Below are 16687 nucleotides of genomic sequence, written 5' to 3' on the forward strand. Positions count from 1 at the left end.
TCCACTCCTTCACTGGCATCAGAGTGTACCTCTTTGGGATCCCATCTACTGAAGACCATCTGAGACATGCAGCCTCATGGGCCAAACAAGTGCTGGACTCTTGGATTTCTTATTAGTGGACAGCCACTGCTGGACTAGCTAGACCACATAGGTCACAGCCTGTAGGCCACTCTCATAAATTCCCTTTCTCCCCATCTCTCTCTCTCTACACACACACACACACACACACACACACAAATATATACACAGACACATATATACATATATGAACATATACATTTATATGAACATAAATTCATATATGTGGAGGTCTTGTATGTGTATATATATAACATACATATTCTAGTTGTATGTAGTGTATACATTACATACACATTCTATTTATATATAATGTTCATGTGTATGAATATATGTATATATACATATGTAAATTCATTCTATCAGTTCTGTTCCTCTAGAGAACCCTGAGTAATACAAACATGATCCTCTCTACCTTTATTGAATAACACACTTAAGAGCTTTTTAACATTTTTTTTCATTCTTCTCTCACATATTACATCCCAACCACCATTTCTTCTCCCTCCCCCTCTTCCCCCTCTCCTCCAGATTCCCCACCCCCCCCACCCCACCCACCACCCACCCCCATCTTCCCTCAGAAAAGAGCAGGCCTCCCAGGGACACCAACCAAGCACAGCATAATATGCTACTATAAAACCATGCATATACTATCACAGCTGGACAAGGCACCCAGGAGGAGGAAGAGAGTCCATAAGTAGGCAGAAGAGTCAGGGACTGCCCCCACTCCCACTGTTAGGAATCCTACAAAAACACCAAGCTACTTAGTCATAACACACACGCAGAGGACCTGGGTCAGACCCTACAGGCTCCCTGGCCTCTGTGAGCCCCCATCCATCCTAGACAGGTGATTCTGTGTGCTGTGTTCTGGCGGAGCTTTTTAACATACTTCTTAATCTTACAGCACTGCACGAACTTACAGTTTGGTCTCATCAGCCTCTTTCTGCATAATTTCAAGAATCATGCGGCACGCTTCAGATGTCCCTTCTGGGGTGGCATGGATGGTGACAGGCTTCTCTGCAGCCCCAGAGTTCTCCTTTCTGTGGATGTCTACCCTATAGGGAAAGAATCAGGAGCCATAGCAAAGCAATGCCCAACAGGGCCTTGGACGCAAGAAAGCACAGCCCCGGCCAACACAGTGAGGAGAGCGGAAATGCCATCAGCACACTTGCAGCTCAGGCTGCTCTCCGAGGGGCCGGTATGCAAGGGGGCTTGGACCAAATGTAAGCCCCCCGCAGCTCCGGTCAGAAGGGGGCCGTTCTGACAGGAGTGGTGCAGGACCAAGGCACCCAGACAACCTGCTACTAAAGCCAGCTTGGCTAATGAAGTATTTTGTGCAGCCTTCAAATGTCTAGAGAAGTGAAGAGCAACATGAGAAGGGAGCAGCCCAACAGAGCAGTGCTGACCTCTGCCATACATGAATCCGAATTCCAACACCAAACTCGAGCAAGCTTTGTGTATCGGAGCGTGGGCAGAGGGACAGAGAGACAGAGGGACAAAGGTCTGCCTCTCTGCCTTCCTAAGGTTCTGGTTTCCTTTCTGTTGGCAGTCTGCCTTCCTCCAGGCTCTGTCCACTTTCAGAGTCTCGTAACTGATGGCAGCCCCTTCCACTTCACTGTTAGAAAGAACCCAGTCTTCAACCTCTTTCTCAAACTGGGACCCACACTTCGAGAACTAATGTCGCTTCGCTGAAACGTAAGCCACCTTACACAATTTTTGCAATCAGAACAGAGACATAAAAATTACTTTATAATGCTGAGATAAAAGGCGTGCGCCACCACACCCAGCTAGACTACAACTTCTTACTTCAGCATTTCCCTCCAGGGAATATGCACGCTGGGTCTTAACCATCAGTGTCTGGGGGCGGGGTGGGGGGTGGGGTGGGGTGGGGGGTGTCCTCTGCAGGTTACAGGACATTCACTCAGGACTGGAGTAAGACACACCAGCTCAGGTAAGAGTATTTGCTAGCAATCTGGTGCTTTGCAACGTCAGTTCATTTGATCTGCCCAATTGTGTGCTTTCTCACAACGATCCTGGTAAAACACAGTGGCTTCCTTTTTCACAGAAGCAACTGATACTCAAAGAGATGAACTAGTTCATAAAAACCTGAACACACGTCACTGTTTTCAAGTCTTACGTCTTCATTACAGTGTGCTGTGGTCTTAACGGTCACATAAAAATCAACAATTGTACAAATCATTTTGCCCACTGGCTGCTACCTCCAGTTCAGCCTTCTTACACAGAAAGCCAGACACAAAGCCAGATACTTGCTTGTTCGATGTAGCAGTGACCCACAGCTTCTACAGAAAACAACCTAGATGGTCTAAAGAATGGCTAACCCAAGGCTGACTCAGTAGAAGGTAAGAGCTCACACCAGAGCATCCTATGACCAGGGCTCCTCTCAGCCACTGTGGAACCAGACCTGCTCACAGAACGCCAGTGAAAGGGACCATCCTTCCTGGAGGTCCTCAGTCTTCTCTTCATGGACTCAGCCTTTCAGGGAATGATGATTACGTCATCAGCATGACCACTCACCACAGCCCCCACCAGAGGTGAGTCTAGCCAGTCTATCGGGAGAAGAGCTGCTCCATATGACAAAGCCTTCCACTATAGCAACAAGTGCTCCGAGCATGGCGGAGACAGGATGCAGGCGACCCCTCAGAAGGAAGCAAAGGAAGCCCTGGCGGCACGTACCGGGACTGGGTCTGTTTAGTGATGTTCTTGATGGTCAAGCCCTCCTTTCCGATGATGGCACCAACAAACTGGGTGGGGACCAGGATCCGCAGCGGGAAATCAATCTGTCTGGCCTGAGAAGAGCTCCCGGGGCTGTGGCCTTGTTCCCGGGAGGAGTGGTCCCCACGCTGGACTCGCTGAGGGGGCGGAGGAGAGCTCACCTCTTCATCGGGGATGTAGGAAATCTTGAAGGAGTAGTTCTCAAACTGATGCCCACTCAGCTTCTCAATGGCTCTGAAACACAGCGGGGTAGGAAGGCTTAGCGGAGAGTACAGGAAAGCCTGGGTGTCTGGAGGAGGGGCTGACTCACTTTGCTCACTAGCCACTTATGTGGTGCCTGTGCCAAGCACCAAGGATGCAGAGACAAATCCCGTCTCACCCCTGGAGTCTCAGGGGACGATCTTTCCGCATCTAGGTCTAGGTGACTAAGGCACAATTCTGCGGTTTGCATCCCCATCCCCAACCTCACCCCCCCCCCCGAGACTAAACTCCTCTCACCAAAAACTCTAAGTAGGGGTCCAAGAGAATTGCTTTCTAACTGTAACACGTCTTCATGATTATCTTAATCATATCACAAATTTAAATACATTCGAGAAATTCAGAAACCCATAAACACAAATGAGGGAAGCTATAGAATGGATAGTTCCTTGTCCTTATTATGCATTGTTTACTAAAACGTATTAAAAATGGATATTCTATTTCTGGTCCTTAAAACTCAGTTAACATGCTAAACATTTTCCATCATCAAATATTTTTATAGAATCCATTGCCCACTCCACTGGACACAACTGTAAACGAGGTCAGCCTTCTCCACTGGACACAACTGTAAACGAGGTCAGCCTTCTCCACTGGACACAACTGTAAACGAGGTCAGCCTTCTCCTCTGGACACAACTGTAAACGAGGTCAGCCTTCTCCCGGTTCGCTGTAACCTTTGCTACTGAGCCTCCCTAAGCTTGGACATTAGGCCCAGTCTCTTGAAAAATCACATTACCCTGGGTACCTCTGAAGTTACAGCTCTTCCTCAGGGGCAAACGCCTAGAGACCAGACTGCCCAGTGTCCGGCTGGTAACGTCTCAGTATTCACTATTCTCTAGCAGATAGGGTGTGTCTGCCCTCAGTCCTCAAGGTTACAGATTATCTACAAATAACCATTATAAACAACAAGATCTACCTCTGTGTTTCCAAAACTGTACATGAAGTGGGAGAATGCCTTACATGTTTCTGCAGCCATCCTACTGGGTAACACTGAGGGTTTGCGAATTCATTCCAAAACAGAACCTTCTGAATTCAATGAAGGCAAGCGGGTAACGTGTAGATCCAGCCACGTGGCACTGGGCTATGGCTAGGATGGGCAGAGGTGGCATGGCCTGGCCAAGCTTCACAGCAGATGAGCCCGTACGTTTAGCAATGACCAATTATTTACCTTCCTGAGCCTGTCGGTAGGAAAATGGGTACACTATGTCTCCACACGTGCTGAGAACTGCAACAGCAATGAGGTAATTACCTTGGAATGGGTATAGCCTGGGCTACACACAGCCAGGAAGTACGACTACCCGTTATACTTCTAAGTTCACCGGCCTATGAGGCACTTCAAGGACCTCCTACCAACAGAAACTTCTTAGCTAGGCATGGCAGGACATGGCTATAATCCCCCCACCTCAAGCCCAAAAGATTTAAAAAAAAAAATCTTGTTTTTTGTTATTGTTTAAAAAACTTTTAGAAGTAAACTCTAATCATTATTGAAGCAACAGAGTAATGAACGGAATAAGAGTAGAGAGTCCAAGTCCGGCACATGGGTGGAATATTCCCAGACAATTAAGCCTGCTGTTGTCGCTGAGGTGAATCCTTTTTAAAATATCGTACACATTAAAAACTACTGCTTTAGTCTCCATTCAGTGAGTGTGGACAGAAGGCTGTGCACACTCCTTGTGGAGAACGAGCATGCTCCAGGTAAAGAGGCTCCAGGTAAAGAGGCCCCAGGAAGCTCGTCAAAGTGAGCCCATGGGTGCGGTATCATAACCGCTGGTATCCTTCCCTTCCTGCTGATGCCAAGTTCAACACTGTTCAACACGGAGTCCCCTGGATGATCACCCAACAGCCTGGGACGAGCTCCCTGGGGTTGCACAGACATGGATACCCTGGAGTTGTCCTGGCATGCCCAAGAGGATGTGGACTGGCTGGCACCTGTCTTCTCAGGAAGGGTTTCCAGGAGCAGGACTCAAAGGAAACCAGAGACAAGCCCGAATACACGTTCAAGGAGGCAAACCCAGACCCACTTACATCTTTGCTTCCTCTCTGGTCGCATAGGTGACGTTGACAACAGCGGTTTCTGTATCTGTATTGACTGGGGGAGAAATGAAAATCGCATCATCATTTAAAAAGAGCTATCCCCCTCCAGCCCGGGGAAGGCTAACTTCAGGGGGAAACCCTTAACCAGAGTCATGTGCACCTCTGTTTACTATCATTATAGAATCTGTAAATCAAATGTATACCACACTCTGTAATCAGTTGCACCTATAAAACGGTGCCCTGAATTTCCCTTATTTTTTTTAAAGATTTATTTATTTATTAAGTATACAGTGTTCTGCCTGCATGTACGCCTGCAGGCCAGAAGAGGGCACCAGATCTCATTGCGGATGGTTGTGAGCCACCACGTGGTTGCTGGGAATTGAATCAGGACCATCTGGCAGGACAACCAGTGCCCTTAACCACTGAGCCATCTCTCCAGCCGGAATTTTACTTACTTTATAAACATACAATAATAGTAAGGAAAGTCAACCATATATATCTGTGGCATGCAGTGTGTGTGTGTGTGTGTGTGTGTGTGTGTGTGTGTGTGTGTGTTTCCATCCATCCATCCATCAACCCATTCATCTATGATAACAACAGGAGACTGAGGCAGGACAGGAAGCCTGGGTTATACAGCAAGTCCCTATCTCTAAACAGACACAGACATGTAGACAGAGAGACAGACAGACACAGACACAGACACACACACACACACACACACACACACAATTCATTCAAAGGGCATGATTGATGAAGCTTGCTTTAACCCAGAAAACATAAATGTTTACACAAAAACCAAGAATGACTAAATTGGATCCTCTATTCAAAACAAGACGTTGTGGAATTTCAAGTCAACAGCAGTAAAAAAAAAAAAATTCTGGAAAGTCACAATAAAGCTCCCTTTCAAAGTAGCAATACTCCTTCTTAAACTTCAGGGGTTCTAGGACCATCCCCGTTGTAACATTATTAAAATGTAAAGAAATGTGACTCTGAGATTCTCAAAGGAATCTGGCATCCCCCAAACATTAAAGACTCTAAGATAAAACCATATTTTGCCCAGTAATTTCAAAGCAGCTTCAGACTTGATGGGGGAGATGCTGGGGGACCAGTAGGAAGGAGGTGCACAGTCAGCAGTAGCTATCAGCACAATGATTGACACATCATCAGCACCGATCCCGGCCCTGGCCTCTGCCCTGGTGCACTCAGGCTGCTCCTAATGGTTCTTACTCACAGATGCCCACAGAGCAAGCGGGGGTATATCACCGTCCTCACTCAGTGTCAGTGCTAAGTCAGAGGCTTCCAGTCTGCAGCTTTCTAGACCGACAGAGAAGGCTGCAGATGCAGACTCCCAGAAAAGGCATCCTCTAGGAATCCCGGATCCTGCGATTTTGCTCTCGCTTTTCACTAATAGTCTCTGCCCTTCAAAGATATGTCTTCTGCAAGTCACGTTGTCCTTAATTCTAGAGGAAGCTGAGCTCCATTTAAATAATTTACTTCATTGCTCATGAAAGCCATGTTCCTAAGACTTTACTGACAGGCTCTACTGGATCAAAATCACCCAAGAAACACGACAAATGAGCAGCTCGGTGGCTTGCTCTGTGCCTCAAGGTGCTGGAAGTTGGGCAGTCTCCAGTGCTCAGGTGCCGAAGGGCAGCCTGCTGCCCCAGGGCCCTTGAACATCTTCTCAGGTAGCACCATCCTGAATCGATTTCATGGTTACAGCTGCTAATCTGTCTCCCTCTCTCCAAATCTGGGATTCCAGGTATGGGCCACCACACCCAGACCAGCACTTTGTTTTTACAACTTTTTTTTTTCCAAGTTCCCACCTGCTACTACTAGAATGTCTTCCTTTCAACGACAAGGAAGTGAAAACTGAGAACAGAGTTCATAGAAAGCATTTTTCCTTCCGAGTGCTTTTCTTTCAACTCTGAGCATGGGCAAGCAGTTATGAGAAACAGAGAAATGTTCTTAATAATCGTGGAGGGGAGCATACCCACGTAATTGCTGTTTCAAAATGAGTATGCTTAGTACACTGACAGACTGGACCATCTGTAAGAAATCGGATTCTATATGATCTTTCCCTAAGGACTTTGTGATCCTTTACACTTGTCTACAAAATACATCAACAGGTTTCCCCTGAGTGATGTGACCATTCGACGCTATAGGAAGGGTAGAAATCACACTTATTTTACGTAAGTGGAGACGGAATCGGTGCGGTTCAGTTGGTGAGGCTGAGCGACTGTCCACGGGTTCACAGGCAGGGGGCGATCAGGGCCAATGTAAACGCCACCTTTACCATACTTTGGCGTCTTCATTGTCAGTGTCCTGTGATCCACCTTTCCAAGACTCCTACAGAGCTATACAGGACATCAGCTTCAGGTGTCCTTTTGGTTCCCCTTAAAAATCAGTGCTTTGGTCCTTAGCCAATAAAAATGAGTAGCATGAGAGAAGGAATATTTCCTGGGCATATGCAGTGCTGTTCCTGTGATGGTGGGCCTCAGATCTGAGTGCACACAAAACCACTCAGAGATTCTTGATTCAACCATAAGCCATTCCCTCCACCCCTGTAGTAGGAATGGTCGAGGAAATGGACTCAAACCAGTTGCCAAGGCATGGGACATAACGTACTTCCTTATGAGCCGACCTGGAGTCTGCCTGAGGGCCTAGCAACAGACGCTGTCAGAGGTCCTGATCATGACCAGCCAGTGAGGGATGACCACACAATGCCACCAGGTTGGGACACAGCGTGGGTGCTGGGAGGAGGGTATATAAGGCCTTCCCCGTTATTGAATAAATGAGTTTGCTGTTTGCCTTCAACTGACTCCCAGTGTCTGTGTCATTGATGCTGTGCCTTCTCGATCCCTCCCTGCAAGGGAGCCGTTAAAATCCAGCAACACACCCTGAGTCTCTGCATGTTTGTGGTGAACCCTAGGAACCTACATTTTCATAAGTGTCTCAAGACTCCTGGCAGGGAAAATCTACCTCATAGTAAACAGATGTTAGGTTGTGTCCTCACCTCCTAGTGAGCTGGAGTTAGTTAAGTAACAGCAGTGTTAACTATTCTCAGATGAATTAAGCTTGTCCCATCCGAACTATGTTTATCCAGAGCTTATGCATGCAGGTGCCTGAATGCTGGGTGAGGTGGCCACACCTCCAATCCCAGCACTCGGAGGCAGAGGCAGGCAGGCCTCTATATGAGTTTAAAGCCAGCCTGGTATATATATATATATTGAGTGCCAGGTCAACCAGGGCTACACAAAGACACCCTGAAAGAATATTCCTTGCTGGGCGGTGGTGGCTCACGCCTTTAATCCTAGCACTCAGGAGGCAGAGGCAGGTGGATCTCTGTGAGTTCGAGGCCAGCCTGGGCTACCAAGTGAGTTCCAGGAAAGGTGCAAAGCTACACAGAGAAACCCTGTCTCAAAAAATCAAAAAAAAAAGCCGGGCGTTGGTGGCGCACGCCTTTAATCCCAGCACTCGGGAGGCAGAGCCAGGCGGATCTCTGTGAGTTCGAGGCCAGCCTGGGCTACCAAGTGAGCTCCAGGAAAGGCGCAAAGCTACACAGAGAAACCCTGTCTCGAAAAACCAAAAAAAAAAAAAAAAAAAAAAAAAAAAAAAAAAGAATATTCCTTGAACTGAACTATATAGATATATAGAGATGACAGATGCCTCTGACAGGCAGCTGTACAAACAGACACTAGCGGAAGAACATGTCAAAAGCGTTGGGACTTACTACTTCTCCCTGATGACCCCAACCTGTAAGAAATATGATGCCCTCTCCAACATTCAGTGAGCTAACCTCCTCGTGTGTTTAACCTCCTCGCTCATTACCTTGTTCCACATTCTCCACTGTCCCACACTCAGCCAACAGTCCATCCAATACCTGTAAAGGAACAGCAAGAAAAGATCATAAAAAAGACACTGATTTGCCTCCGCAAGTGAAACACATTAAAACAGAGACATAGGAATAGTGTAAATAAGTTGGCATTTCAGGTCTTCCATAAGAACTCTACACATCTAAGAATTCAGGACTTTTTGCTGATTGCTTCCCAACAGCCTATTCAATAAGATGACACCACACAATTTTGGAGTCTGGTAACTGAACAGTTATACTCATCTGATGACTCAAAACCATGCTATTGAAATGAAAAGCAGACTAGAAGACAGAGCTCATTTTTCTTTAGGGGATTTAACAATTCTTCCTTTGGCCTCCTTATTTATTCAAGTAATAGACTGTGTAGACTTTTCCATAGTAAAAAACTGTTCTTGAGGATGGAGAGATCCCAGCACCCACATGGCAACTTATAACCACCTGTAACTCCAGTTCTGGGGGATCAAATGACTTCTTCTGGCCTCGTGTGTTACTGAACACATGTGGTGTACAAAGACCCACACAGACACACACACACACACACACACACACATAAAAATAATAAATCTTTTTAAAAATTTGTTCTTTTGCTTTGTTTTGTTTTGTTCTGAGGCAGGTTTCTCTATGTAACTTTGGAGCCTTTCCTAGAACTCACTCTGTAGAACAGGTTGGCCTCGAACTCAGAGATCCGCCTGCCTCTGTCTTCCGAGTGCTGGGATTAAAGGTGTGTGCCACCATCACCTGGCAAAAGTTTGCTTTTTTAAAAAAAAGATTTATTTTTGAGATAGGGTCTGGCCGTCCTGGAAATCCCTACATAGACCAGGCTAGCCTCAAACTCAAGAGATCAGCCTATCTCAGTCTCCTAAGCACTGGAATTAAAGTCACACACCACTATACACCACAATGCCTGGTTATTTTGTGTGTGTGTGTGTGTGTGTGTGTGTGTGTGTGTGTGTGTGTGTGAGAGAGAGAGAGAGAGAGAGAGAGAGAGAGAGAGAGAGGGGCATGCGCTTGCAGAGGCCAGAGGTATTGGATCTGGGGTCATAGGTAAGCCACTCAATTTGACTATTGGAAATGGAACTTGGGTCCCCTGCAAAGGCAGCTCTTCAGCCTCGTCCTGTTTCTTCTTCCGCTTTTAAAGATAAAGATAAAACAGCTTTTTTTTGAGGCTGGTCTGGTATCCTGTGGGTTAGGGCAGTTTGTTCCTAACAGTGGGGCCACTCCTTGCATCCTACTGTATTTAAGATAGCAATCTTAGACTTGGAGTGCCCTGCAGATATATCTTTAATGGTTACTCATGGCAACTAACTCAGAACAAAAACAAACAAACAAACAAATCTACTCCGACAAAGGACTTTCTGTTTCCATAGGTTTCCCGGTGCCTCAGCCAATCAGAATGGGGAACAACAAAAATCGTTCATCAGATCATACGCTAAGAATCACAAAGGGGTGCACACTTTGTCCCCTGGCTGGTGTGCAGGTGTTTGTGGTGTGGTACCTGAGGGAGAAGACTGTGAGAGGCCAGAGGGCACCTGGCTGGGGAGGGAGAAACAAACAACCTCTAAATCGCACCGTGTGCCCAGCCCTGGAGAGGAAGGACAGGACCCAGAGGTGTGGGGGACACGTCTCAAGGTCTCTGAGTCCTAAAGCAAAAGGAAGCTAAGGCAAGGAGGTGTCTGGAGTCCCGGCTTACCTCCCACTGCAGGTGAGGCGGGATGTTCCGAATCTGGATTTTTCTGCTCCTGTAAAGACAAGAGCAGTCTAGAACATTTTCTCCATACACTCCAACTTCAGCAAATAACAAAATCAGACAGAAGATCATAAACCAAGTTCACTGTCCAACTATATGCACCAACCCCCCCCCCCCACACACACACACAGAGAACATTCCTACAGTGGATAGTAGGCTCCGGGTTTTAAGGTTTCCAATTACCTTGGGAGGAGAAAAAAAAATCCACAAATCGCAACAAGTTAAAGAAACTACAATTTAAATACAGATTTACATTTCCAATTTCCTACTAGAGAAGTCAGAAGATAAACCACCATATATTGTTTCTATGATTATTCTCTCAAAACATTCATGCTTGCAACTGATCCTACCCCCAGGTTCAAACACACTGGGTAAGGTCACAAATACTATGGGCTTAAACAAAATCAGATTTTGTTTCATGTCAAATTTCATTTAAAAATTTATTTCCAGAAGGTAATTTATTTGCGGTTCGAAATTAAAACATCATAACAATTTTCCATCTCCCGCTCCCCACTGGAAGCAACTTCTTTCTGTGTATCTTCAGTTTCATGTAAATACAGACTTACGTCTCTTACAGAAGCACCGGTACGTTCTCCAGTCTGTACCTTGTTTTTTCACCTGATAGTAACACACTGACAATCTTCCTGTCTTAGAAAGCTTCCTTGTCTGTTTCCTACCCCATGAATGTCTGGCATTTATTTCATCTAGCCACTTTCCTTATCGTGAGTATTTAAACTCTCCCCTCTCCCCTCTCTTCCTCCTCTCCCCTCTCCTCCCCCCTATCTTTAAATTCAGAGGCCGTTCATAAGACACCCTGAAAGTCTGATGGCTCTAAATGATTTAGGTATCTTCTGTGTTTGTTTTTGTTTTTCAAGACAGGGTCTCTCTATATGTAGCCCTGGCTGTCCTGGAACTTGCTCTGACCTCAGACTCATACAGATCCTCCTGCCTCTGCTCTCCGAGTGCTGGAATTAAAGGTATGTGCCGCCCAGCTCTTCTGCCTTTTTTTTTTTTTATGTAAACAATTACATAGAAAATGTAATTAAAATTACACAGAAAATAAGCCAGGCATGGCGATCTAGGTTTCTTATACTAACAATCATAAGACAGGAGGATCATAAGTTCAAAGCCAGCCTGGGAAGAAAGGCATCATGGTCTTTCTATTCTCATCTGCTGAGACCCTATTAAACCCTGGGAAGACCCACCAGTGTACAGAAGTGCAATTTTCATTGAGCTCCAATTCCATCAACACTCATTTGCGGGGAATGCTGGAGGAGGGATGTGGTCCCCATTCCTTTTCCCTTCTTTCTGGTGCTAGTATTTCCAAACAGTGTTTGTACAGGGCCACATGCATCCCCATGGCTTCAACCTTGGCAACAGCCTTGGAGGAACAAAGAAGTACAGACTACGAGAAGGAAAACCAGTGAAGCGAGCAGCTCATCTCTTCCCTGCACGTGCAGGTTTGAGAAAGTGCCCGCGGAGGCCAGAGGCCAGCCTCGGGTGTGTTCCGGCAGACTCCGGGAGCCTAGAGACAAGGTCTTGCAGCAGCCTGGAGCTCCCCAAGGCTACTAGGTACACTAGGTTGGCTGGTGCAGGGGTCACACGCGTGAGCTGCCGTGTAGTCTTTAAAGTGTGAATGCGCTGTGCTAATGGCTAGTACGGGTGAGGATGTAAAACCTCACATCTTATGGCCGGATGGAAAAAGCAGCAAGAATCAAGAGCCACTTTGTTGTCTCCAGGTCCTAAAGCCTGGCTTAGCATGCTCTTTGGCCCCTGTTCTTCATAAAGAGGCAGGCCTACGGTGGCTGCACGGAAATTTCCTACAGACGGCGCACCAAACCCATCTGTAGAAAAGTCATCGGAATTTAAGAAGATAGAGTATGTCTTAAAAAAAAAAAAAAGTTTGTTATTTCCAAATATAAATATTGACTAACTGCTAACCAAAAATATAGCCCACAGACAGCAACTTATTCATGAGCTCAAGGACATCCGAACAAACATAGCTACTGCACAGTGAGTATCTATCAGCACGTGATAAATAAGTTATATACATATATAGTTATATATATAGTCATATATAGTTATATATAAATAAGCACAGTTATAACAGACAGCTGTTAAAAATGGAGTAGATATATACACACACGTACCCTTGCAGGGAACTCTCTAAGGCACATCGTTACAGAAAACCAGTTACTAATTAAGTTGATCCTGGTTTTGTAAATTATTTGTATGTATATGTGTACATGGGGGTGTGTGTGCACTATGTGTGGGTGCCCATGAAGGCCAGAATCAGACCCCCTAGAACTGGAGTTACAGGTGGTTGGGAGCCAGCCACCAAGGGTGCTAGGAACTGAACTCGATCCTCTTACAGGAGCAGTTCATGCTCTCAGCCACGGAACCACATCACCAGCCCCCCGGACGCAGACCATAACATACGGGCTGTTATTATGGCTGGCTTGTATCTACTATGTAGCCAAGGATGGCCTTGAACTTGTGGAGACAGATTCTCCTTTCTCAGCCCCTCAGCTACTATAAGAGTTTTAATTGTTGACCTTTGTTTTTAAACAAGTAAGACAGGGCTAGAAACACAGCTCAGCAATCCAGAGCACCGAAGAGTAGGTCTGTACACATGTATACGTGCAGGAAACTCACTGACGATGGCCGAGCAAGGCACTGATCTATGACTACAGCAGAATGGCGCTCGGAGCCATGTTATTGTTTCATCCCTTCAGCAGAACAGTAGTGTTTGGTTTTCTCCTAGGTCCACGGCCTATGCAGTCTCCGTGCCTTGGCCACCCAGGCAGTGTAGGGCTGGGGTTCCATCTCACAGAGTGGGCCCGAAATCTAATCAGGTGGTGGCTGGCCACTCCCACGAGCTTTGTACCACCACTGCACCAGTGTGTGTGGCAGGCAGGCCGCCACGGAAGACAGAAGAGCTTGCAGCTAGGTCTGTTTGCCTTTCTCCTTAGGGAGCATGCGCAGTGCCGTCCGGCGCCGTGACTGCTAGTCAGTCAGGTGAAGGTTGTTCTATGTACGTCAGCCCGACTTCTTCGTGTTCCGTGAGTTATGCAGGGGCTGTCTTCAGCAATACGGCCTTAGCATCCGTTTGTGGGGAGCCACCCATGGCTTGGGTTGTTTAGGGGTTTCCATGGGATCCCTTTGGCCAACACCTTGATTAAAAGTTACCCATTTCCTGCACTAGAGGTTTTGTTGAGTGACAAGAGATGTTTGGCGGGGCCCTGCATTTAACGATTCCATTTAGATTTCTTTCGCATATGGACATATTTTAAGAAGCTTTTACTTGTTGGGTGGTGGTGGCACACGACTTTAATCCCAGCATTCCAGAGGCAGAGGCAGGCGGATCTACAGAGTTACAGGACAGTCAGGGTTACATAGGGAAACCCTGTCATTTAAAAGAGAGAGAGAGAAGCTTTTACTTTATTGGATTTCCATATGAACCCTCAAATGACCCTCAGTTGAGTGGTCCCTCCCCATACTCCTCCCCCATGGCCCCCTTCTTTTCCTCTCTTCTGGTTTGATCCTCCTGTTCCAGTCCATGATCACACTGCATCCCCCAGCCTCTCCTCACCCACCCATAACTATCTTTTGTATTTTTCTTCCCTAGGGAGATTCTTCCTTCTCCACTAGTCCCTTACTCTATACCTGGACTCTGTGGTTAAATGGTGGGAATGTAAACTTGTACACCCACTATGGAAATCAGTGTGGCAATTCCGCAGGAAGCGGGAATAGACCTACCTCAAGATACAGTTATACCACTCTTGGACATATACCCAAAGGACTATCCATTCTACTATAGACACTTTCTCAACCATGTTCACTGCTGCTCTATTCATCATAGCCAGAAAGCTGGAATCAGCCTAGATCTCCATCAGCAGACAGAGAAAGACAATGTGGTACATTTATTTACACAATGGACTACTACTCAGCTGTTAAATCGAAATCATGAAAGTCACAGGTAATCATGAAAGTTCTGATGTAACCCAGACCCTAAAAGACAAATATGGTTATACATTTGCTTACATGTGGGTGTTAACTGTTAAGTCTTTGATAAGCAGGGTATAATTGACATAACTGTCATTTTAATCAATATGTAAGATTTATTCATTAAAAGCATACCAGAACTTGCTAAGTAAAGAGGGAACAGGACTGTGTCAGTCAACATTCCTATCTCCTGCTCTATTACTGCAGAGCGTCAGTTTATTTGACAAATCATCTGTTCAAGTGCAACAGCAGAGGAACTACAGGTAGCTCATCCCATACCCTAACTGAACAGCCCTCAAATGACGGCGCTTCTTGCAACAGATACTTCCATGTGAAGGCTGCATTTCAGGTGAGCAGAAAGCAGACCTGATTAAATTCCCATGTCAGGATGCTTGGAAACATAATCTCTAAAATGCTTGTCCACATCAAGGAATAAAGGAACTGAGAACTGGGAAAGGAGGTTGGAGATCACCACAGAAGGACCAACAGCCTGGACAAAAACCTCTTTAGGAAATTGGAAACCAGGCCCAGAGGGGCATTCCTATAATCCCAGTGCCCTTGAGGCTCGGGGAGGAGGATTGAGAGTTACAGGCTAGCCTGGGCTACACAGTGAGACTGTCTCAAAGGACAAAAGGAAGAACAACATGAGAGGGATGATAAAATAGAGGAAGAGCAAAGGAGGGAAGGAGGAGGGCGAGACTGGGATGGGGAGATGTTGTCATGGGAAAATTCCAACACTTTTCTGAAGCTCTGAATATCATTCCCTCTAGATAACATCCCGCATCACGCTCCTCCAACCCATTATTTACAATATAAAGAAAAATAATGGTAGCTTTCCCGATCTTCTCTGTGGGCTCACCGATACTCTCTTGCTCACCCCTCTATCGGTTTAATGGGATGTAGACTAATAAAATCCCAAAGATACATCCAAAACATCCTTCACAGTTTTTAGCAGGAAGATATCCCCACACTACAAGTGCTCCTTATATCAACGGCTCTATGCTTCTCACTGAAGCCTTACCACTGCTAGTGAAGTGCCTATCACTGTCAAAAATTTTCAGATAAATAAACCGAGTTATCTAAGTCTCAGTTAGGGAGTGACAGGTTTTTTGCTTTATATATTTAAATATTTAAAAATGTCACACTGGAATTGCCAATTCAACAACAAAAGTTTGTATTTCAAGGATGTATTTCTGTTTCAATAGACCCTGGGTAGGATGCATCCCCTTAGACAGAAGAACTACTAGCCTTAGGGATGAACGTGTAAGCCTTTCCTGCAACATCAACCTCACTGCAGATTTTCACCACACCATCTCCTACTGGTGGGGACATGTGGAAAAGTCACCTTCTTCAGCTTTGCCAGGCTGTGCCATGCCTCATGGGGCAAGACCAAGTTTTAGAACCTCCCCAAAATACAGGTGGGACACATTCCAGAGAGCTCCCAGAGAAGAGTAATAGTGTATTGCCTGAAAAGAAGAACACATTGGAATTCAGGGACGTGAGACATTGGATACAAAGACTGCATCTGTCTGTGCATCCCAAAGACGCGCACTTTGCTTCAGCTTTCCAAGGTTGAAACAGAAGAAACAAAAACGCAAGTAAGCATTCCATTTAGTCTCTCATTCTGCTGTGATGGAAGGGCTGCTGGGGGTGGGGGGGTGTTCTGAGACACAGTTTTGGAATGTAGCTCAGGCTGGCCCTGAACTAGCTATATAGCCCAGGCTTGGCTCAAACTCATGATCTTTCTGCCTCAGTTTCCTGAGTGCTGGGATTACAAGTATGTGCTTTCATGTGTGATGAAGTTTCCACTTAACAAAACCCATTTCTCGAAAAGTGATTAACTAGCTTTATACGAGCCCTGACTTAAAAATCTGTATAATTAAAACTAACCATGTTACAAACAAATATTTACATACATCAGGGAGTTCAGATAAATAACAAAGAACCCAAGTTCTGATGTGG

The 16687-nt window shown here is 45.9% G+C and overlaps 1 protein-coding gene across 3 annotated transcripts in view; it reads right to left on the minus strand.

Moving 5' to 3' along the window:
- The window catches only part of LOC143268222 (insulin-like growth factor 2 mRNA-binding protein 2), a 78840-nt gene that overhangs the window by 25071 nt on the left and 37082 nt on the right, over window positions 1-16687 (minus strand). For all 3 annotated transcript variants that reach the window (XM_076549362.1, XM_076549363.1, XM_076549364.1), the window contains exons 2-6: window positions 10664-10712; window positions 8931-8982; window positions 5091-5154; window positions 2770-3042; window positions 996-1130 (exon numbers count right to left, since the gene is read on the minus strand). In XM_076549362.1, coding sequence (XP_076405477.1) covers window positions 996-1130; window positions 2770-3042; window positions 5091-5154; window positions 8931-8982; window positions 10664-10712 — 573 coding nt within the window. The remainder of the gene's footprint in view (window positions 1-995; window positions 1131-2769; window positions 3043-5090; window positions 5155-8930; window positions 8983-10663; window positions 10713-16687) is intronic.

The sequence above is a fragment of the Peromyscus maniculatus genome, chromosome 12 (genome assembly GCF_049852395.1).
Source record: "Peromyscus maniculatus bairdii isolate BWxNUB_F1_BW_parent chromosome 12, HU_Pman_BW_mat_3.1, whole genome shotgun sequence".
NCBI classification, from domain to species: Eukaryota; Metazoa; Chordata; class Mammalia; order Rodentia; family Cricetidae; genus Peromyscus; species Peromyscus maniculatus.